Genomic DNA, 22,993 nt, shown 5'->3' with positions numbered 1-22,993 from the left:
GATCGATCGATCTCCAAGCCAACCAGAGGAGTGTTGGTGACGTTTTCTAGAACTATGGATGGGTGGGTTGATAGAAAAATAGAAAAAAGTCTGGATGGTTAAATAACAAATGTGGTGGAGAATGACTTGATGGTGGACGGATGTGTGCATTGCTCGATGGAGGTGAAGGCGGAAGGAAGAAATGACGGGGAAGAAACGACGAACGAGTGGGATGGTTGAGTGGATTGGCGATTTGATAAATGAATGGATCGATAAGTGGGTGGATGAATGTTTACTTGATGGTCTGATGGATGGGTGCAATGATGATTGGGTGGGTGAATGGATGAAAATGTGAATCAATGGGTGCATAGATGTATGGAGGGATAGGTGTCTAAATGGATTTATTTGTGGCTCGATGCATGGATAGATAAGTAACTGGATGGATGAATGGGTTACTTGACAGTTTGGTGAGTTGTAGATGGATGGATAAAGGTATGGATCGATGGTCTACAGATGTATTGGTTGAAGGGTGAGTGGAGAAACAGGTTTGAATGGGTGGACTGGTGGTTCGATAAATGGATGGACCGATACGAGGATGGATGAATTGGTTACTTGACAGCTTGAGAAATAGATGGATCAATTAGTGCTTGGATGGATGGATAAAAGTATGAAATAATGGATGAATGGGTTGAATGGTAAGTGGGCGCTGGACGGGTGGGTTATCACAGAAGCAGATTTATAGATGTAGGCATGGTAAGCAGGTGGGTTATTTAGTGGGCTGACGCGTACCCCGATGGATGAATGTGTAGATGGGTCGGTGGAGCTTTAGATTGATAAATGAATCGATGGTGGATGGCAAGGGTAGTTGGCGGAGAGACTGGCAGTCCTATGGATGGATGCCAGGGATGTATAATAACGCAGTGTTATATTAAAGAACAGATGGTACTAGTGCAATAAAACCAGCCTGCGTCTCTACTTCCATGGGCACAGCTTCCTTCCGAAATAGTAACGCCACCCCTTGAAAAGTGCTGTAACAGGCGCGCGGAGTAGTAAGAGTGCGCCGAGTGCTAGCCAGCAGCGCCCCGGGCTGTGCCCCCCGCACGCGCCGTGCCAAGGGAGCCATTGGTAGGGTGGCTATGCTAATGAGGCGCCGGCTGCCTGGTAAAGCGCTGGAGTGGGCGAGTTTGGCCATTAGAGGGAGATGTCAGAGCGCAGACAGGAGCTCCCGCTCAGCCTGCCTCTCCCCGGCGCCGCGCCTCTCTCACCAGCACACTGGATCTGTACTTCTGCGAGGCGGGGAGAAGCCAGGCCCTGTCACGGCAGCCCATGAAAATGCTCTGGAAGCTGACGGACAACATCAAGTACGAGGAATGTGAGGTAAGCTCCGGAGAGGGTGGGGACCCCCCTGGATGCACCCCAGAACCTGCACCTCACTGCAGGACACTTGCTGTCCTGTTCTGCACTGCCTCTGCACCCCTGCATGATTATGGACGTTGTTTTTTTTTGCTTTTATTCATTTCTTTTGGGGGACTTTTAAAGCGCCCACTGACTCGCATCCAGGCGCCTGCTTTCATCTTACTGCATTACACCACTAAGCGCGTTTTAGACTCTACTCTGCGATTTTTCTTTCAAACAATTCGTGTTGGAAACCTAAAGTTTGTTTAGTTCATTTGAGTCTCTAAACTTTTGAAAAGGAGATCGAATATAAATGTACACATGCAATGGGAAAGAAAATGGGCAGCTGAGGCAGAAGCGAGATTTTTGTGTAGTTATGCACAGCGCGTGAACAATCTCCAGAGAGGATGACATGCGAGAGTTGCCTGACACTAGCATGCAAGAAAGGTCGGCTTTAAGGAACCCCCTGCTGTCAGTTTGCAATCGAGTCAGTTGACTATTGCACATGAAAACCTCGTTGCCTACAATTTTAGCTACTACCAAGGTGGGATTTTGGATTTTGGATTTTTATTCTTACAATAACTCAGGCACCGGGAAATCTTTAACTATACATTTTTAATGAACAATGATATATTCTTCATTTAACAAAATATAGTATTTCATGACAACCGTTGGCAAGTTATTAGTGGTTAAGTGAATGCAGTCCTACATCACGAACATTTTCACAATAATCAGTAAACTGTCGTTTTTCTTCCGGCCTTTATGATACTAAGAGGTGTGGTACGTTTGGGACCAAGGTCATCTCTTTTTTTATTTTATTTAATTTTATTCCGAGCAGGTCGCTGCTTATGCGTTATAATATATATGTTTTTCTAGAAACGGCTGTGCCTAGGGCGTCACGAAAAGGGCGTACAAGTAGCAAATCCTTTAGTTTTTAGAATGAGAATGAATTCCCCGTCCACGTGAGTGGCTGTCATAAAAACAAAAATGGCCGAGGCTTTTTGTTTTGCTTCGGTTTGTTTTGTTTGCCAAACAGCGTGAAATGTGGAATATGCAGTCGGAGCAGGTGAGAGGCGCGGGCAGGAGCCGGCTCCTGTCCGGACTTGTACAGCTCCGCGGAGCATCCGGGTTACTGTTTGTGAACCAGCTCCCGGCCTGCGCGCTGCCCTGTCACTGCCCGTTCGTCCCTGCTACTCTACTGCCCAGTCGCAGCTCTACTGCACTCTACTGCCCTGTGGGCTAAGGCGTCTCTCCAGCCCTGTCACTGCCTGCTCCACGATCCCTGCTCTGCTGCCCGGTCAATGGTCTCTCGCTACAGCGACTGCCCCGCCGCTCTTCTGCACTCTACTGCCCTATGACGTCTCTCTTGTCCAGTCACTGCACCCTGCCCTGTCACAGCCTGCAGTGCTATCAATGCTCTCCTGCCCTGCCACTGGTTTCTTGTTCTGTCACTGTCCTTACACTCTCACACCTTACCGCTGACCCCTGATCTGCACTGCACTCATGCCCTGCCCCTGCTACCAGCTCTGTCACTTTTCTCCTGTCCTGCCCCTGCTACCCGCTCTGTCACTTTTCTCCTGTCCTGCCCCTGCTACCCACTCTGTCACTGTTTTCCTGTCCTGCCCCTGCTACTTGCCCTGTCACTGTTCTCATGTCCTGCCCCTGCTACCCGCTCTGTCACTTTTCTCCTGTCCTGTCCCTGCTACCCGCTCTGTCACTGTTCTCCTGTCCTGCCCCTGCTACCCACTCTGTCACTGTTCTCCTGTCCGACCCCTGCTACCCACTCTGTCACTGTTCTCCTGTCCTGCCCCTGCTACCCACTCTGTCACTGTTCTCCTGTCCGACACCTGCTACCAGTTCTGTCACTGTTCTCATGTCCTGCCCCTGCTACCCGCTCTGTCACTTTTCTCCTGTCCTGTCCCTGCTACCCGCTCTGTCACTGTTCTCCTGTCCTGCCCCTGCTACCCACTCTGTCACTGTTCTCCTGTCCGACCCCTGCTACCCGCTCTGTCATTGTTCTCCTGTCCTGCCCCTGCTACCCGCTCTGTCACTGTTCTCCTGTCCTGCCCCTGCTACCCACTCTGTCACTGTTCTCCTGTCCCGTCACTGCTCTGTGCCCTGTCACTGCTCTCCAGCTGCCTCGTCACTTCTATTCAGTCCTGTCACCACCCCTACTATTCAAACTGCCCAGCTGCTGTGTTCCTGCCCTGTCACCGCTCTGCTGCCCTGCTGTGCCCCTGCCCTCTCTCTAATCGTCTTCTCTTTTGCTAGTCCACTGCCAACCTCTGCCCGTGACTGCTAGCCTTGAACTGCCACTGCCCCGTGTACTGCCATTGTTATATCTGTAGAGCAGTACCGCCCCCCGTCCTGCGCCACTGCCCCTCTGTGCACACACTGCCCACCGCAGGCACGCGCCCGGCGCCTTCATTGTTCTCTTGTGTGACATCGAGCGTGGCTCGCGTGACACAAGCCCGGGCACCAGAAGCACGTGGGAGCTCCGTCAAAGCCTTGCATCTCAGCGCACAGCAGGGTGCGCACAGATTGTGTTATCTTGTAGCATTTATGTAGCGCTTCAAATCTCTGATGTCCCGAAGCGCTAGGTATACAAACGACACCCAGTGTTCTTTTCTCCTTAATAAAGATTGTTTTAAATTACCTAATGGGTTCATTTGGTGTGCTGAGGACGCTGATGCTTTCATTGTGATTGCAAGTATTACCTATATAGTCTTTGATTAAAATCACAAGTACGTGCACAGTTTGTCTGACAGCTTCTTTGTGATGTTCATATGGTAGCTTGTAAAGATGCGTGAGAGTTGAGGCATACGCCGGTCCTCTGGAATGGCTCGTGCAGCGTTCAGAAAGTGTATTGTTATTGTCAATAATATTCACGTCCTGACCTTCGCTGCCTTCGCTTTTGTTTCGGTCGCGAGCGAGATCAGAGACACCCACACACAGCCGGCTGTGGAGTGTTTCCTTATTGTCCTCTCTGAGGCGCGCGTCCTTTGTTTGTGTTGTGGGTCTCTTTCGTGCCGCCTGCGCGGGGTGTGTGGGGTGGGGGGTTCCGCCGACGACCCACGGTTCGGGGAGCTGGAGGCCACGGTAGGGGCGAAGAGTCCACGAGGGAGCCCCAAGTCCTCGGGATGAGGCAGGATCCACGGGAGGGAGCATAATCCACGGGAGGGAGCCCAAAATCCATTGGAGGTAGCCCAAGTCCACGGGAGGAGGCAGAGTCCACGTGAGGGAACCCCAAATCCACGTGAGGGAACCCCAAATCCACGGGAGGAGGCAGAGTCCACGAGGGAGCCCCAAGTCCACGGGAGGAGGAAGAATCCACGTGAGGGAGACCCAAGTCCACGGGAGGGAGCCCCAAGTTCACAAGAGGGAGCTTCAAGTCTACGGGAGGCGCGAAGAGTCCACGAGGGAGGCAGGAGCCTCAAGTCCACGGGAGGGGACGAAGAGTCCACGAGGGAGGCAGGAGCCTCAAGTCCTCTGGTGGGGGCAGAGTCCGCCACCGGAGGGAGCTCGGGGTCGATATGATGGAGTCCAAAGTACACAGGACGGGCCCAGGGTCCACGGGACGGGGCAAGGGTCACGCGAGGGGGCCCGAAGTCCAGTGGAGAACGATGGGGCGGGGGCAAGATGAGTTCACGGGCGCGGTGGGACGCCCACGGGCTGATGGATGCTCACTTTCTGAGACATCCATAAAACGTAGGGGCATCTCGGTGGGCACAGGGTGAAACTGCGCTCTAAGCGGGTGGGGCGAGCATACGCGAAGTGCATGTGTGTATTGTGTGCTTGAAGTGTGCACTTTCCATGTTCTCATGCCTGGGCTTCACTGCCCTGGTGTTCGTGCTCTCGGGTGCTTGCTCTCAGGTGTGCCGGGCTTCGCTGTGTGTACAGCTAGTTCCTAGAAATGCGCAGTGCGCACTCTGCGTGTTCCCGTCTGCGTGGTTCCAAGTATCCCAGGTGTGGGCTCGCCCTTATATACAGTAATACAAGGAGTGTTCAGGGATTACTGCAGCGTGTGTGCTCACCGGGTGCTCCCAGGCCAGTGGTGCCCCAGATGTGGGTCCTGTCATAGTATACCTCCAACTCCTATCCCGGGGGCGACGTTATGCGCCCACAAGTGGCCACCCTAGAGGCATCTCCCACTCCGGGTGGCACAGGCCTCCTGGTAGTCCCTCCTGCTTCACTACACATCCGGGTCTTTTTTATAGAGGTAAAAGTGTCCTTTACGGTCCTATCCTTAGCTCCTCCCCACCCAGCTCTCCTCCCAAGGGCCCTCTTGCTTCTGAACCCCCAGGTCTGTCTTTGAAGGTTTAATGCATCCTGGCGCTTCCAGGTACATGCAATGTGTGTTCTTATGGACATACAGTTATTGATCAGTTCCTCAATGTTGTCATGTGTGTGCAGGATATGGTTCCATTCATTTTCTTTGCTCCCAGGTATAGGCATTGTCTAATCACATATATCTGCACTTGGACTCCCACGTGTGCCTATATCGCAGGCGTAAGTGAGCCAACATTGCAGGCGTAAGTGAGGCGATAGCACATGCATAAGTGAGCCGATATCGCAGGCGTAAGTGAGCCAATATCGCAGACGCAAGTGAGCCAATACCGCAGGCGTAAGGGAGCCAATATAGCAGGTGTGAGTGAGCCAATATAGCAGGCGTGAGTGAGCCAATATAGCAGGCGTAAGTGAGCCGATATTGCATGCGTAAGCCCCAAATATTTGCTACGGGCAGAAAGTAGTGGGCTGTGTATTCTTCAATGTGTGTGCAGTAGGTAGATGTAGTGTGTGCTGCCTCCGGCTGCAGTGCTGCCGAGGCGTTTGCTCTGAAATATTTTCTGGGTAGCCGTTTCAGGTGAGATTGTGTATGGGCCTTGTCTTCCGTCTGTATATGTGGGTGCAATGTGTTCCACTAGGTGCGTGCAGCGAGTGGTGTCAGGAATTTTTGCTGAGCAATCTCGGATGTTCAAGGTGCTCTTGTGTCTGTGCTGTGTGGCCTTTCCTACGTGTGGTATTGTGCCAGCAATGGACTGTCTGCAGAGGGTGTAGTGTGATCTGTGTGCGGGCTGTGTTCGCATGCGCGTGCAATGTGTGCATCGCGCACCGGGACGTGGCAAGTGCATGTTTCTAACTGCTTATCGTGCTCCCAGGTGTGTGCAGTGCCGTGCAGTGCATGCTTTCGTTCTGTACAATTTACCACCCCAGGCCTACACCGAGTCTGCGGTCTATGTTGCCAGTGTGTGCAGAGTGGCGTCCCACCTGCATAGCGTTGTACTGGGAGCGTGCAGTATACTCTTGTGTGCCCTCGTGCGTGCACCAAGAGTGTGCAGGGTATGCTACCCGGTGCGTGAACTTGACGTCGGTCCCTTCTGCGTGAATTGAGCTCAGATGTACGGGGTTTGACAGCCCTCGTGCCTGCAGTGCTCCCACGTGTGTGCAGTTTGACGTGCCACGAACTTCCAGTGGTCCCAGGCTCCGCTGCTTGCAGTTCGGCCTCCGAGGTCTGGGCAGTGCTCGTTTGATTGTGCATGCAGTGCTCCCAGGTGTGTGCATCTTATCATCTCATGTGCTTGCAGTGCTCCCAGATGCTTGTAATGTGACCTTTAATGTTCCGGCAGTGCATGGCTCCCAGGTCTGTGCAGTGCATGGTTTATTGTGCGACCAGTGCCCCCAGATAGATCCGATATGCTTGCAGTGGTCCCGGGTGTGTGTAGCGTGCCCCCTGCGTGCAGTGCTGCCTCCCAGGCCCCTGCAGTGTATGCTCCCCTGTGTTCCCGGGTGTGTGTAGCGTGCCCCCTGCGTGCAGTGCTGCCTCTAAGGTCCCTGTGGTGTATGCTCCCCTGTGCTCCCGGGTGTGTGTAGCGTGCCCCCTTGCTTGCAGTGCTTCCTCTAAGGCCCCTTTAGTATATGCTCCATTGTGCCTCCAGTGCTCCCCCGGGTGTGTGGTGTGGCCTCGTTCGTGCAGTGCTGCCTCACATGTCCCTGTAGCGTATGCTCCCCTGTACGTGCACTGCTCCCGGGTGTGTGGTGTGGCCTCTCTTCTTGCGTTGCTGCCTCCAGGCCCGCACAGGCTGTGCTCTCACGTGCATACACCGCCCCCAGGTTCCGGGCCCGGGTCGTGCAGCAGGGCCTCCCAGGTGCGCCCCGGGCTGTGCAGGGACTTGCAGGGCGCTGTTGTTGTTGCAGCCAGCTCTGGGCTGGGAGCCCTGCTCGCCCTCCTCTTGGGGAGTAGTTCGGAGTGGGGCAGCCGGTCGGACGGGTTTCTGCCTCTGCTCTGGAGCCGGCGGAGGGAAGGAGTAGGTCTGCGAGCTGTGCCTGGAGAGTGCGAGCGGGCTCGGCCTCCCTGCGGCGCTCTGGGGGTCTCTTTGCACCCTCCACACCCTGACCCCTCCGGGAGGCCTGTCCCGGGACCTCACCCCCGGGCCCTACGACCAGCCCCGCAGCAGCCGCCGCCACCCCGGGGCCCTCTGGGAGGCCACCTCTGGGGCTTCCGGGAGCAGCACCTCGGGCGTGAGCCGGGCCCTGCGCCGTGTGGAGCGCTCCGGAGGCGCCTAGAAGAAAGAGCCCCAGGCTGAGAGGAGCTCCCAGGTGTACGTGGGGCGGCAGCGGGCATGGAGCGGGCCCAGGCGGCCGGGGAGCCGGGCCTCGCCGCTTCAGAGGCGGAAGTGAAGGAGGCCGGAGGCCCGGAGAGCCCGGGGAGCCTCTCGCCCCCGGGGAGCAGCAGCGCCAAGAGAGGTGCGGCGGGAGACGGCAGCTACCACACGGCGTACCCCCAGGTGCCCTCTCACTTCGTACTCTATCAGCTCTCTTATGCGGTGGCATCTGCCCTCTGGTGCCCTCTATTATTCTACCTGACCTCCGGCACTTTTCCAGGGGGTCTATCTTCCCCATGTGTCCTCTTACATCTTACTCTACCCCCTCCACAGAGTGCACCTGTCCCCGCCCTCACCCATCATAAGAGGCATCCAGTATTTCCTGTATGGGATTATGTGCCCACAGGAGGCCTCTCGGGCCTTGCTACACCCCGCCTCTTACCCCGGAAGGCCCTGTGCCTCTAGGTGCCCTCTTCTATCCTACTATTAGCTGCGATCTTCTCCCAGGGCGTCCTCTTCTGCTGTACCACGGCACTTCCTGGAAGAGGCTGTACGCCTCGGGTATACTCCTATCTTTTGTTCCTTCTGTAGGAGCTGCATGCCCCCAGGAGCCCTGCCCTACCCTACTGTGCTTCCACTTTTTTTTTCCAGGGGACCGTCTGACCCTAATTACCATCTCCTGACACTTCTATACCCTCTTTCTTCTCCTTGGGACCCATAGGCCCAGGAGCCCTCTTCTGTCAAACTATCCCTCCAAGTCTTCTCCAGGGGGGCTATATACCCTCGGGTGTCCCCTCCTGTCATACTATACCTCCAGGTCTTCTCCAGGGGGCTATATACCCTCGGGTGCCCTCTCCTGTCCTACTATACCTCCAGGTCTTCTTCAGGGGGCTATATACCCTCAGGCCTGTCATGCTGTACCCTCAAATCTTATCCAGGGTGGCTGTATATCACCAGGTGCATCTTCTGTCATGCTATACATCCAGCTCTTCTACGGGGGGAGGGGGGTATTCACCCCCAGGTGGATCTTCTGTCATGTAATACCTCCAATTCGTTTATGGGCGCTATATACTCCCAGGTGCAACTTCTGTTAAGCTATACATTCAGCACTCCTACAGGGGGCGGGGGGTATGTACCCCCAGGCGCATCTTTTCTCATGCTCTTCCCCAGGTGTTCTCCAGGGGCCTAAATACCCTCACGTGGCCTCTACTGCCATGCTATGCTTCCAGGTGTTCTCCAGGGGGCTGTATACCCTCGGGTGCCCTCTCCTGTCATACTATACTTCCGGGTCTTCTCTAGGGGGCTTATACCCCATGTGCATCTTCTGTCATGCTATACCTCCGGTTCTTCCCCATGAGCATATATGCCCTCAGGTGCCATCTCGGTCAGGCTATACCCCCAGATCTTTCCAGGGGGTTGCATACCCTCAGGTGCATCTTCTGTCATGCTATACATCCGGTTCTTCCCCATGAGCATATATACCCTCAGGTGCCATCTCCGCCAGGCTATACGCCCAGATCTTTCCAGGGGGTTGCATACCCTCAGGTGCATCTTCTGTCATGCTATACATCCGGTTCTTCCCCATGAGCATATATACCCTCAGGTGCCATCTCCGCCAGGCTATACGCCCAGATCTTTCCAGGGGGTTGCATACACTCAGGTGCATCTTCTGTCATGCTATACATCCGGTTCTTCCCCATGAGCATATAGACCCTCAGGTGCCATCTCGGTCAGGCTATACCCCCAGATCTTTCCAGGGGGTTGCATACCCTCAGGTGCATCTTCTGTCATGCTATACCTCCACTTCTTCTATAGGGGTATATAAATACACCCCAGACGCCCTCTCCTGTCATTCTATTTCTTCAGCTCTTACTCAAGGAGGGTATATGGCCCCAGGTGCCATCTGCTGCCCACTGTACCTCCAGTGTACCCACCAGCAGGGCTATTGGCTCCACGGTGCTCTCTTCGCCCGCTCCCTTCCTGCAGGGTGATTTAAATCCAAGTTACCCTCTTTTATCCTTATGCCCCTCAAGAAATGTATACCGGGCACTGTGGGGCCTCGGGCGCCATTTTCTTACTTACCACTTCCTCTCGCTGCAGGGGCCACTGCACCACAGGAGCCTCCTCCTGTCGGACTATGCCTCCAGCTTCTCCTACAGCAGGCCCGAGGGGGCCTCCTCTCTACTTCAGTACTTTACTGCCCTCCAAAATGGGACTGTTCGCCCCCAGGAACCCTCCCGTGTTCTGGGGCACCCCACGCTTTCACCGCACTGACACATCTGCCCCAAGGGCCCTCTTCTGCCCGGAGATTGCTCAAGCGCTTCCTCCAGGGGTCTATCTACCCTACGTGCCGCCCCCCCCAAGCTACTGTAACTCACCATTCAACAGGGAACCCATGACCCCCCAGGTGCACCCCTCCCTCGATGCAAGTGAAACTCAACATCTTCTTGCAGGGAGCATATGACCTCCCCCCCAAACAACTGTAACTCAGGATCTTACATGGAACTATGTGCTCCCAGGTGCCCCCCCCCCCTCCTTACTGTAACTCAACATGTTCTTACATGGAACCCATGTGCTCTCAGGCCCCCCCCCTACCCCCACTACTGTAACTCAGCATGTTCTTACATGGAGCCTTGGTAACCCCAGGTGCACCCCCCCTCCGTGCTACTGTAACTCAACATCTTTTTATGCACCCTCCCTCACCCGGTCACCCCCCAAACTACTGTAACTCAACATGTTCTTACATGGAACCCATGTGCTCCCAGGTGCCCCCCCCCCCCCTACTCCCACTACTGTAACTCAGCATGTTCTTACATGGAACCCATGTGCTCCCAGGTGCCCCCCCCCCTACTCCCACTACTGTAACTCAGCATGTTCTTACATGGAACCCATGTGCTCCCAGGTGCCCCCCCCCCAACTCCCACTACTGTAACTCAGCATGTTCTTACATGGAGCCTTGGTACCTCCAGGTGCACCCCTCCCTGATGCTACTGTAACTCAGCATCTTCTTACAGGGAGTATATGCACCCTCTCTCACCCCCCCCCCCCAAACTACTGTAACTCAGGATCTTACATGGAACCCATGTACTCCCATGTGCCCCCCACTACTGTAACTCAACATCTTATATGGAGCCTGTGTACCCCCAAGGGGACCCCCCCCCCCACACTACTATTGTAACTCAACATCATCTTACAGGAAGCCTTGGTGTCCCAGGTGCCACCACAATTACTTACATGGAGTAAATGTACCCCCCCCCCCCAGGTACTCCTCATACTACTGCTACTCAAGGTGTCCCCACCATCCTATTTTGCTTCTAGCTCTTCCTCCAGAGAGCCATATTTCCCCAGCTGATTTCTCATCTCCCGCTCTCTCTGAGGATCTTCCAGCAGGGGGCGCTAGCTCAGTGAGCCCTCCGCTTCCCCGTTCTCCATGAAGCTTTTTGTGGGGGGTGAGGATGGGGGTTGGGTGGCGGAGGTGGTATCTTCGTTCGCGTGACCTCTCCTTTGTATCCTCCTTCTTATGCACTGCTCTAGCTCCCCCTATGCCTCCCTCGAGGTAATTACAACCGCGCTGTCATGTGTTTGTGTATCCGCACACCTGAGGCTGGCAGCCACGTGCAAAGACATGCCACCGAGCCCAGGGCACCACATGCCGCCAGGGAGGCTTGACTACTCACGCGCCAGCCTCCCCGCCTTTTCTCCATCCCACCCGGGGCGTCTGGTTCTCACGCCCGTTTCCCCTCCTATGTGGACCTAAGACTCGCGAGACTTAAAGGTGTTCAATCCCGGCCCGAGTATAACCCTCGCATCTTCCAGCGCTCGCATCTTCCAGCGTTCCCTTCTCTCGTCTGCTGACCCCCCCCCCCCCCCCCCCCCCCCCCCATCCTTCATAAACTGCCCCAAGCGCCCAGAGGCCCGTGAATGAATGGGCGAAGCTGCGCATGACACACCACGCGTTATCCTGCTGATGGAAATAACGTTAACTATAACATGCTGTCGTTTCTAAGCGCTGTAAAATACTCCCGGGTGCCCGCAATCCTGGCAACCAGTCATGCCATCCTCCTGGGCACCCCGTACCCTGGGCATATGCCGCTTAGAGATTCTTTGTGGCAAAGCCTTGCAAATCTCTCCTTAATAATCACCCACTACTGTCAGGACCCCTCACCCCAAATTCTCACGACCTGTCTCCCACACCTATGCCCCTCTCTGCCTCGCCTTTTCTGGGCAGCCCCCCCCCCCCCCCCCCCCCCCCCCCAATTCCCTACCCCCACCCCGTCACATCTCTTCCTCTTTCGCTTTACCCCGGCCTGGGAAGCCGTTCACAATGGCTCCCGTGCCTTCCTCCCCTCTGATTCGCCGGGCTCGCCCCCTTCTCCTCCCCACCCAGAGCCCCCTCCCCTCCCCAGCCTGCCTCCCACCTCCCCGATCAGACCCTCCCACCCTCCAGTCAATGGACGTCACTCGGAGCGGGCTCTGCCTCGGAGTTGCCTCCTCGCTTCACGCTCGATTTGCAGCCATTCTCGGCCCCTTATTAAGTATTCGTGTAACATTAATAGTCATGAATATCTGCTATTAGGAGTCAAAGGCGAGCAGCCCGCTCTCTGGGACCGGGAGCTGCGCCGGGAGGGAGAGAGAGAGCAGCCGGCTGCCTGCACAGGAGCACACGGTGCGAGAGAAGGCAGGAGCGCTGAGGAGAGAGAGCGAGGGGGGACAGGAAACCACACACAAACTTTCAATTGCCATCACAAACCGGGACAGACACCGCCGCTTGCGCATCCCCGGAGGAGCCCTTCCCCAGGCACACATGGATTCGAGTCCTGGCTCGCCGTCTGTGACACCTTTTGGTCTTGCACACGCAGCATAGCGCTTGGCTTTCTTCTGCCTTCTTGTATTTTTTTTTGTATTTTTTCCATTTTATAATTATTATTTATTTTTACTCGTTCGTTCCTTGTTGTCACATCTCTCGATTTTTTTCTACCCTTCGATCCCCTCTCTCTCTAACGCCCGAAGATGTTAGTGCACAGTTTTTCTGCAATGGTGAGTTTTTTTATTTTTTATTTTTAGATGTACGTACAGGTTGTTGTGGTTGTTCGTTATTTTGGCTTTCACAGCCACCATGATTGTTGTAAGGCTTTGCTTTTGCTGCGTGCTTTTTACATTTTTTTTAATATTCCTTGTTATGCTCCCTCCCTACCGGCAACACTTCTGTGGAATCCATGCAAAGAGTAAAAAGGCCGCTTTATAAACCTTTTTACATCCCTGCACGTTTTTATCTTACACCATACACGTGCTTTGTTTTTATCTTGTTCGTCATTATATCCAGGACAGACATTGCTTGTATTTTAATTTTTACACATATTATAAAAATATAATTTTGTTTTTTTGTGGTTGCCTGACACTCTGTATATGTTAACTCAGTGCGGAAAAATACCTAATGCTGTCGACTGTGTTGTGGTAGTTGTTGTCTGTTACATCCGCACCCTTCCTGGCGGTATTACACTTACGCCAAAGTGTGTGGCGGTTGTGCGTCTGCTAAGGCTTCCGAGATTCATTGTGTCATTTGCACATCTGCACACGGCTTTATGTGTGTGAATCAGCCCAGAGGGCTGCCGCTCGGGTCGGGTGTATACCTAGAAAGACAGAAGATATATCTGGGCCAGGGAAGCAGTTGTGTGACCCCGACACAATTTAATTTAGTGTAGTCTATTCGGAGGTGTTCACTGCCTTCTGTACACATTGTGGGCCCTGGCAGATGGAGTACACACACACTGGCGCGTGCAGTGGCGAGCTCTTGAACAATGCACAGATTTTATTCGACATTAACGCCATAGTATTGTGCTTATGTTTTATTAGTGTATAATTCGATGCTATATTTTACCGAACACATTTGGGCTCAGCTGTCGTTGAGCGCTGAGTAGCCTCAGCTACAAAGATTAGTTGTGTTTGACCAGATTATAATCAAACGACATTAACAGCGTATTTATTCTATATATTATAGCTCCAAGTGAAGGAGGCGCACACTTCTAATCTAAATATTTCAAGAAATTCCAAGGAATTAAAGAGTAGAACTATTATTGTGATACCTTGAAGGTTGGCAGTACATATTTGGAAAGAAATATTGAGTAATTATCATACACAGCATAGCGGCTCCTACACACAGCCTAGCAGTTAATATCCAGATATTAATTTGCATTTTTGTTTGTAACGTTCATGGCTGCAGCCACGGGGAAATGCACCCAGGCATGTCTTGCCGGGAGGTTTTGTCGTGCATTGCCGTAGGAGCGGCGAGAAGTTGCCTTTATTTTCTAATAATTATAAACTATTTGCCATTGTGTGGAGAATGTTCGTGGCCGCCAGTCACCAGCACCGACCCCTGGGACGCCAAAGCGCGGTCGTATTGTGCCTTTTTGGATGTCATGGGCTTGTAAACACTCTCAGAAACCATTGACATACACAGCAACAAAAAGTTAAAGGCCCCTCCTGCCTGGATGTTTTGTCCTTTAAAGTATCCCGGTGTGTGTGCTTTTGTGTTCGCTTGGCAAGGGCACATGTTTGAAGCCACCGCACGTGCACCGACCATCCGCGAGAGTATATGGAGTGCGTGTGTTAGTTTTTCAGTCATAAAAGTAATTTCATTTATCTCCCATTTTTGTTTTCACTGTGAGGGCGCACGCACATAAACACGCCTTGAGTAAACACACTGCTGCGCACCCGATGCGCGCCGGCTGACTGTTACCTGTGCACGTTGCCTCACAAAAGTGTTGTGTTTTTGTTGTTTACGCCAGGGCTCTGTATTTCAGTGTGTGTGTGTGTAGTGTCTGTGCTTACTAACGTGTGCTTCTTCCCCACAGGACCGGCACGATGGCGCCAGTAACGGCACGGGCCGGCTGCCGCAGCTGGGCCCGGTGGGCCAGTCCCCCTACAGCAGCGCCCCGCCGCTCTCCCACACGCCCAACGCCGACTTCCAGCCGCCCTACTTCCCGCCGCCCTACCAGCCCATCTACCCGCAGTCCCAGGAGCACTACCCGCACGTCAGCGACCCCTACAGCCTCAACCCGCTGCACGGGCAGCCGCAGCCACAGCACCCGAGCTGGCAGCGCCAGGGCCAGGAGGCCGGCCTGCTGCACCCGCACCGGGGGCTCCCGCACCAGCTCTCCGGCCTCGACCCCCGCAGGGACTACCGGCGCCACGAGGAGCTGCTGCACGGGGGCCACGGCCTGGGCTCCGGCCTGGGGGACATCTCCATCCACTCGCTGCCGCACTCCCTGGAGGACGTGTCGGTAAGGACGCGCGCAATTGCGCACGGGCGCGGGGACATGCGCGAATGCACGCGTCCACAGGGTAATGCCATTCTCACACGGGCACGTGCAAGCGTGCACACCCAACACTCACACCAGCACTTAATTAATGGTTAGCCCCAGCAGTACATTTCAGAGGGTACAGGGATGCCACACAGGTGCATAGCGGTGGGTTTGAATGCATGGATCACACACGACTCACTTCACTCCTCACATCCCCCTGCAACTCTTAATTCTGTGTGTGGGGGCGCTCTAAGTCAATCAGAAGGGCTGTGGTGCGTATAGTATATTGTGAGTTAATTTCACCGACAGGAAGTCCTCGTGTTTTCACTAGTGTGCAGTTCAGATAAATGACATGGTGCCTGATGTAGGAGCCGCATAGAGAGGAGATTGGGGTAGTTATACCTTCATTTGTGACTGAGGTGGCGGCTGCCGTGCAGGGCAGAATGCCAGGGAGCCCCCGTGGGTCCCATGCCACCATACAATACACAATACTACAACCAGGGCCTACCACTACCAAAAACAGGAACCATACCAGGTGTGAGAATTGAACGATAACGGGGGTCGGGGACTAACCCAAAGGCAGCTAATGGCAAATAATGTTCAAACAGAATAATGCCAGTTATGGACAGGGAGTTAATAAATGAACAAACGAACCCAGGGCATTGAATCCGCCTCTGCCTGAAAGTGTTTGAAATGCTTCTTATACCGAGTTGCAGGGTTAAACGGCGCTGAAAGAAGCCCCCCACGCCACAGTGGTGCAGTTATCACTGAATAAAGTGTAGATGGCATCACATTGTGTGTGCAGCACAGCTAATCCAACACAACTCGCGTCTGGTCTCAAAGTGCCTCTTGCTGCTTCCTTCCCATGGCTGTCCTTCTACAGTAGTCTATTGTCTGCACTTCACAGCATTTCGATACCTTGTTTTAATCGCTTTTGAATAGCGCCAACCGGCCTTGTAATGGCTTCTTGGCGGTTTATCTTTCTGTCCATCATGCCACTTTAGGGCAATCATCGCCCCTAAACCTAATGATTTTCTACCAGAAGTATGAGGCAGGGGTCACAGCCCGGTACAGCCTAGCCACCAGCAACTAGGCGCTCTAGGCGCCTCATGCGACTTGCGCCCTAGGCGGCTGCCTAGTTTCATATATATTTGGGCCCCCCTTTGTCTCAGCTCCTGTGCACGCTGTTAATAGCCGAATACATACCCTCCCAGGTGCAGGGGCGCTGTAAACAACCCTCCAGATACACACCAGGACACGCCGACGTGTTCTCAGCATGCGGAGGATTTGATTAGAAAATAACACGCCATTATAGCGCTTATCTGCTTAAAATAGGCCGGTGCCCTAGGCAGGAGCAGGGAGGCAGCGCCGGTCATATCTGGCTGCTGCAGCCGTGTCAGTGTGTGCAAAATATAACAACACACGAGCCACCGAGAAATACACGCTTGGATACAAATAACCTGGGACTGAACACGGAATGTCCTTGACAGTCTGACTCCTGGGAAATGTGTGTCGCCTTTTCTCACAACTGACGGCGGCCTTTTCATTGTGAGCAGGGTCCAGGTAGATTCCGCCTCCAAATAGTTCAAGATAAAGGCAGCGCGTTTTCTCCTTCTCTGCAGCCCTCTCCTAACCCGTTCAGAATAATTTTTGTTTAACACTCGACTAAATTGTCCAAATGTTTTTTTTAAAGTATTTACAGTTACGTTCAGAGATACAGACTTTAAAAGCAGTTTCCGGTGGAGGGAGGACAGTCGTCTAATTCTGCAAATAATATATTGTCCGTGTGTGCACACGCCCCCACACATTATTATAATTACATATTAATATTTTAGTTAGGTCTTTTGAGATGTGCATAGACAATGTATCAGTTATTATGTAATAATTAATTCTCCCTCTATTAAAAATCGATGGCGCCAGGCAGAAGCTTCCACCATAATAATATTGCCGTTAAACACAGCCCAAAGGACTATAAATATAAATATATATATATTTCCTTTCCCGGTTGGCAGTGCCCCCCTATTCCCCCACCCACCCCTCTCCGATCCTTCTCTAGTTTAATTATCCTTAAACCCAGAAGCACTTGAGGCGGGTTACAAATGAGCGCGCCGAGAACCATAAAAGGCGCAATAAAGCGCGCAGGCCTCATCCGGGCGGAATCATTCAGATCAGGCGCAATTAGCGGGCGCATAAATCCCGCGCAGAACGGAAAATGTTAGAGCCCGTGTTATTGTTGGAGGGGTGGGCGGGCAGGACCCTGGCTCTTGGTGGCACGGCGAACCCAGTTCATTTGGAACACCTAAAGCCGTTTAATTTTTCCTCCATTTTTTCCGAGGTCCGTTGAAAATGGTTGATTTAAAAAACAGAGAATTTGTTTTGCGTTCCACTATGTGCTTCCTCGAGCACACGAGTCTGCCTTTACAAAAGAAGTGACAGGCAATACATGTAAAAAAAGGCGAATGAGATTTGCAGTGCCTCTCCGAGTGAATTGTAACGAAGAGTTATATTTTTCAATTTAATCGGGCTTATATTTATGTATTCAGCTTTACATATATGGAGATTATGGGTTTGCATCATCTGAGAGTAGACAAACAGAAAGCATAATAATAATATAATTTTCCAATTTAGAACCTAACCCCAGGGTCTAAAAACCTTAGATTATGAACGAGCGGGACTAGGCTCCCCGGGGGGATCGCTTTGGGGTGTGAGAGGGGCCCGGGGCCGTCGGCACACTGCACGTCACCCCTGCACCCTTAACACACACCAGCACACCCAGCTTCGGGCAGGAAGCCATGGGACACAGTGGCCTCCGGAAATGTTTCACACGTGGATGCTCGTGTCCCACAAGGCCGCAGTCAGGGCGCCCACTCCGCGCTTGCCGTCTCGAGCTTTGATGAGTTATTGTGTTATCGGCATGTCGTGACAGCCGCTGTGGTGTTTCTTGTGTTGCAGCACGTGGAGGATCAGAACATTAACATCCCCGACCAGACCGTCATTAAGAAAGGTAAGGGCCGCATGCTTGTGTGTGTTTTTACAGCCAGTTGTCGTGCCGAGGGACGCTCTGCAGGGGTCGCTGTCACCGCGGTGAATGTCCCATGTCACGTTTCTGTGGAAGTCTCGATGTGGGCCTTGGAGATACACAACGCCAGTGTTGCACCTGTCAGGCTTCACAGGGGTGGGTGTTGGGGGTCAGGGGAGAGGGAAGGTGGGTGTACAGAGGTGTAGTGAGATCGACTGGGATCACAGACCTTGGGTCTGCACAGCTGTAGAGAGCCCCTGTGGGTCTACACGGGTGTAGTGACGCCTACAGACAGGCACAGGCCTCGTGGTCTGCACAGATGAAACGAACCCTACAGAGAGCTACAGGGAGCCCTTTGGATGCCAGGTCTCGGGGTCCGCACCCTTTGGGGTGGGCTGTGGTGGATCACAGAATCCCAGTATGCCCAGATCCACAGAACCCCCTTGGAGGCGCCTACATGGCACTGGGCATGGCGCTGGGTCTACCCTGGTGTAGTGAGGCCTGGGAGGGGAACTCACTGGCCTCAGGGTATGGACAGACATTGGGACACCTAAAGGAGGGCTTACCTTGGGCCTCACGTGACTTTGGGGCAGCACCCACTTTGGGGGAGTTTACAGGCCCCTGTGCCTGGCAGGTGTTTTTGTGACCCGAAGGTGTGTGTGTGTTGTATGTGTGTGGAACTGAGCCAAGGGACTTGTCAGTGTCTGGAGATGGGTTCGGAAAGAGTGGGCGTCAGAGGTGGGCGGGTCTCAGGGTCCGCACAGAGTTGCTGATGCTGACCCGGGAGGCAAGACTGGTGCTCCTGATTATCCACACCAAGGTGACGTGCTGGTGTGTGTCAAATAATAAGTCCGATGCGGAGGGATCTGTGAGCTCTAGGCCGCGGGCCGGACTCGTTCTTCACCTGATCATGCGAGTGCGTGCGGGGGGCTGTGCCGCCGCCTGTCAGCTGACTCCAGAGCATAATGAAAGAAGGACACCTCCTTATTCACGGGTACAGCGCCCCTAGCGGGTGTAAATGGCCGGGGTGAGCGGGTGTCTTTTCAAAACGCCTTACACCGGGGTGTGTGTTCCCGTGCTATAGTATCGGCATTTCTCTGCTGAGGAGATCAATCCAATGTCTGTACGGTGTGCTGGGCATTTACTAGCGAAGAATGTCCAATCCTACTAATAACTGCAATAGTAATAAAAATAATAACGAGTAGTATAATAATAAAAATACTAACAATAATATTATTAATAATAATAATGCAAAAAAATAGATTAATAACAATTCCATTATTGGTATGGTTATTGTTATTATTACGTCAAAAATCAAGTTCTTTGATTCGTTGGGAAAGGCAGAATATATTAGAGAGATATATTTGTACGATATACTTAAGACAATTTGTATTCTTACTTTTCATCATTTATCCGAGAAATGCCATGTGTGCATGGTGGGTGTGGAGGAAATTTGAAAAGCCTTTTAGAAAAGAGAAAAATGAAACAAAGAAACAAACAGTCCAGGGGTCGCCTTCTTTCATTGATTATATATATATATGACTTTGCCCCGGTGGTGTTTGCTTAATTATTGGCGAATAGCGGCAAGAAAACGCCATGATTCGGTGACGTCACTGGTCAGGGCCTATTTCCGGGGACGTGGGGGTCTGGGATCAAGGCTCTCTCCGCACCCCGGCTCCCCAGCCCCCTGTCACGTCCGATTACGTGGGCAGGACGCAGGGTTAAAAAAGATGCTCTTTTCCGAGCCGACGCGATAATTGCCTCTTTTATTAGTAATCTCAGGAGTTCGTTTAGCGTCCGTTGTCTCCATTAGCCTCCCCAGAGCCATTACTGTCAGCAGCGATCTGTGCACGAGTAGAATAAGAGTCGGGGGGCGCGCCGCTGCGCTGCCCTCTCCTCGCCAGACGGGGGCGACAGACTCTGCCTGTGTGTGTATGTATATATACACACATATATATGTATGCATACAATAAACATATTTCAAAATTATATACATATATATTCACACACACATATATAATATTTAAAAATGCAACAGTTCTGTTATCTTACACCCTTACACACATACATGCATATACCTCTATTTTCCTATGTTATGATGTATAAGAACACACATATATATATATATATATATATATATATATATATATATATATATATATATATATATGCGTTATATACCTATTTATAAAAATATTGAAAGCGAATTAAACTAAATAAATTATTGATAATTACGTTGTAATATGGTTTTAATATCCAAACCTGTGTACTTCTATCGAATTACGCCTAAGTGCTGGGAGGAAGTTTCTCTTTAAAATGTGAAGCCTCTCGCCGTAGAAGCAGGGGCACGGTTCTCGGGGACCCTGCCGGCGGTTTGCTAGGGGAGGGGGAGGCTGTATGGCCCGGGTGGGTCATCTCTCATTAACCACGCTGCCCCCCACACGTAACATTAAACACATGGGGTACTACGTCGTCTCCTGGTGCTTATGTGGTTTAGGAAGCTTTTCTTTATTTATGTTTTCCGGTATTTATGATTTTATTGTGTGTTGGGTCACACATATATACCAATCTATATACCTATGTCTCTGTGTATATATATATACGCGCGCTTTATTGCATACATAACAGTCATCACAATCGGAAAAAGAAGATTCAAATACTGTAAAAGACACAATACTACATAGCATATTTAAATACTCAATGTCTCCTCACATACACGGTCACGGTCTTGCATGCTTAGGGTTATAGCAATTAAATATGTTAACAATTAATAGTGGGTAGGGTGTCCTTTCTGTGTTTTTGGAGCCCTTACTAACCGAAGCCTGGCTATGACTCACAGCGATAGGAATGCATTGCACCCTTTAACGTGACCCATGGTCATAACAATGAAATAACCTAAAACGTGGCCCTGTCGGTTTTTACCAAACAGCATTTTTCCTATGATTTAAGAACGATGCGTGTCAAAAGGCGCCTTTAAAAATCCTAAACATCACCCAGGTGTGTGAAGCATTTGAGGAGCGAAAAGTGCTCTCCCTATGTAAGGTGAAGTGCAAGAAAGAGTAAAATAGAATGTTTGTTTGATGTTTGTGCACTTCACTGCAGGAGTTAAATGCTTGAATTAAAATGTGTCCGTATGCAACTTTGCTACTGTTTATGCAATGAAAATAACAGTACTGTGAGCATGTCTTTACACACAGAGGCTTAGGGAGAATTGTGTGCAGCGGATAATCCACTGCCGTAAAAAGAATATGTTACATATAAATGCAGGCTGCAGTGCCGGCGGCTCCACTTGGGAGCAGCGACAATCCGCACACGCACCTCGCCCGGGGCGCAGGGGCGGCAGCCCCCCTCGCTCTGCACCCCTCATCCCCCGTCCTGCCTCGGGGTGCCAGTGGTGGTTCAGCTCGCACAGGGCCCGGGGGCAGGCACCGTCTGCACAGCGCTGATTTGTACAGGCCGAGGGGTGGGTGTTGGGGTTTACTCTGAATTTTGCACACGCGGGAGAATAAAGGCCATTTGCTGAAGAGAGGATTTGGTGAAAAAATCGGCTTTGAGATAAGGAGTGCGCGTGGGAGCGTTTCTGTGGAAACAGGCGCTGGTGGCTGCTCTGGCGCTCCATGCGCTGGTGACCGCGCAGGCTTTGGCCACTGGGTGGCGCTGTGGGAGGCCTCGCGACGCTTCTTAGGTGTCTAGGCTGCGGCCTACTGCGATGTGATCTCTGAGAGGAAATTTGTAGCTGGTTTTAACAAATGTTAGTGTACTCCTCCGGACAAGACGGGTTCCATGTTATTGTTTAACGCAGTGTCCATAAAATGTCATACTTTCAGCCCTAGAAGTGTTTTTCCTTCGCCTGGAGCGCCCCCTATATATTTTCGAGTAAGCGCCACTCCGGGGGTGCTTGTAGTAGGTTAGCTAGGTGTGCCCTGGCTAGAATGACGACGCTCTTCAGGGGCAGGCCCGAGTTTAGGAGGCAGGGAGTGAGAAAAGCAGCTGCAGAAACCCAGTCAGCCCTGACAGTGCTGTGACATCCGTGAAAACACTGGGGCAATCTGCTGGTTGGGCCCAAGAACTCTCATCTACCTATGCAGGCAATGACGCAGGGGCAGATGCCCCACTGTCTCTGTTTGTTGATGAGGTCTCGTGATTTCATCAAATAAAGCATATGTAAAACCAACCGCGGGTTTGGCAACACCTGTATGCTTTCATGTATGTATTTGTCATTCGCTACGCACCACGTTGCTAGCTGCCTCTCCATAGCGCCTCAGAACAATAGGTGATGGACCGGAGAAAAAGGGGTGAGGGTGAAAGGCTGAAAGCATAGACAACAATAGTTAATATTCACAGAGCCTAGATTAGAATCATTCCAGTTAATGTTTACCAGGGGAATATGTTTTTCCACTTCGCAGTCTGCAAAAAACAAAATTATTTGCCCCAGGCTCTGATCAAAAGTCTTTCCACCGGTTTAGCTCAGGTCCATGTAGCCTCGAGCCTTGGGTTGATTTATTATCCGTTTAGGATTAGTAGGTATTACTTTATTGTCTACACTGTTGAAAATCATAATCACTGTTGAAAATCATAACAATAAGAACACATGACCAGATACAAAAAAGATAATGTTAAATATGATTAAAATTATAAAGTCACCAAGCGATGCTAAGCATAACATGGTTTATACAGCCCCATACTATATATACAGT

At 52.0% G+C, this 22,993-nt stretch overlaps 1 protein-coding gene across 6 annotated transcripts in view; it reads left to right on the top strand.

The window, feature by feature from the left end:
• The first annotated feature begins 1,185 nt into the window (after positions 1 to 1,185).
• Positions 1,186 to 22,993, top strand: part of TFAP2A (transcription factor AP-2 alpha) — a 35,417-nt gene continuing 13,609 nt past the window's right edge. Inside the window, exons 1-4 of one of the 6 annotated variants that reach the window (XM_086965011.1) lie at positions 1,186 to 1,356; positions 12,987 to 13,013; positions 14,828 to 15,256; positions 18,230 to 18,281. In XM_086965011.1, coding sequence (XP_086821137.1) covers positions 1,306 to 1,356; positions 12,987 to 13,013; positions 14,828 to 15,256; positions 18,230 to 18,281 — 559 coding nt within the window. In that variant the 5' untranslated portion in view covers positions 1,186 to 1,305. Of the gene's footprint in view, positions 1,357 to 1,864; positions 1,919 to 7,596; positions 8,160 to 12,986; positions 13,014 to 14,827; positions 15,257 to 18,229; positions 18,282 to 22,993 lie in introns of those variants that run through there. The other 5 variants (XM_086965015.1, XM_086965013.1, XM_086965014.1 and 2 more) reach the window with 5 other exon arrangements.

Source organism: Lissotriton vulgaris, chromosome 4_1 (assembly GCF_964263255.1).
Source record: "Lissotriton vulgaris chromosome 4_1, aLisVul1.2, whole genome shotgun sequence".
Lineage (NCBI taxonomy): Eukaryota > Metazoa > Chordata > Amphibia > Caudata > Salamandridae > Lissotriton > Lissotriton vulgaris.
Note: the sequence above shows the minus strand (reverse complement) of the source record. Positions and strands in the feature narration are given on the sequence as shown.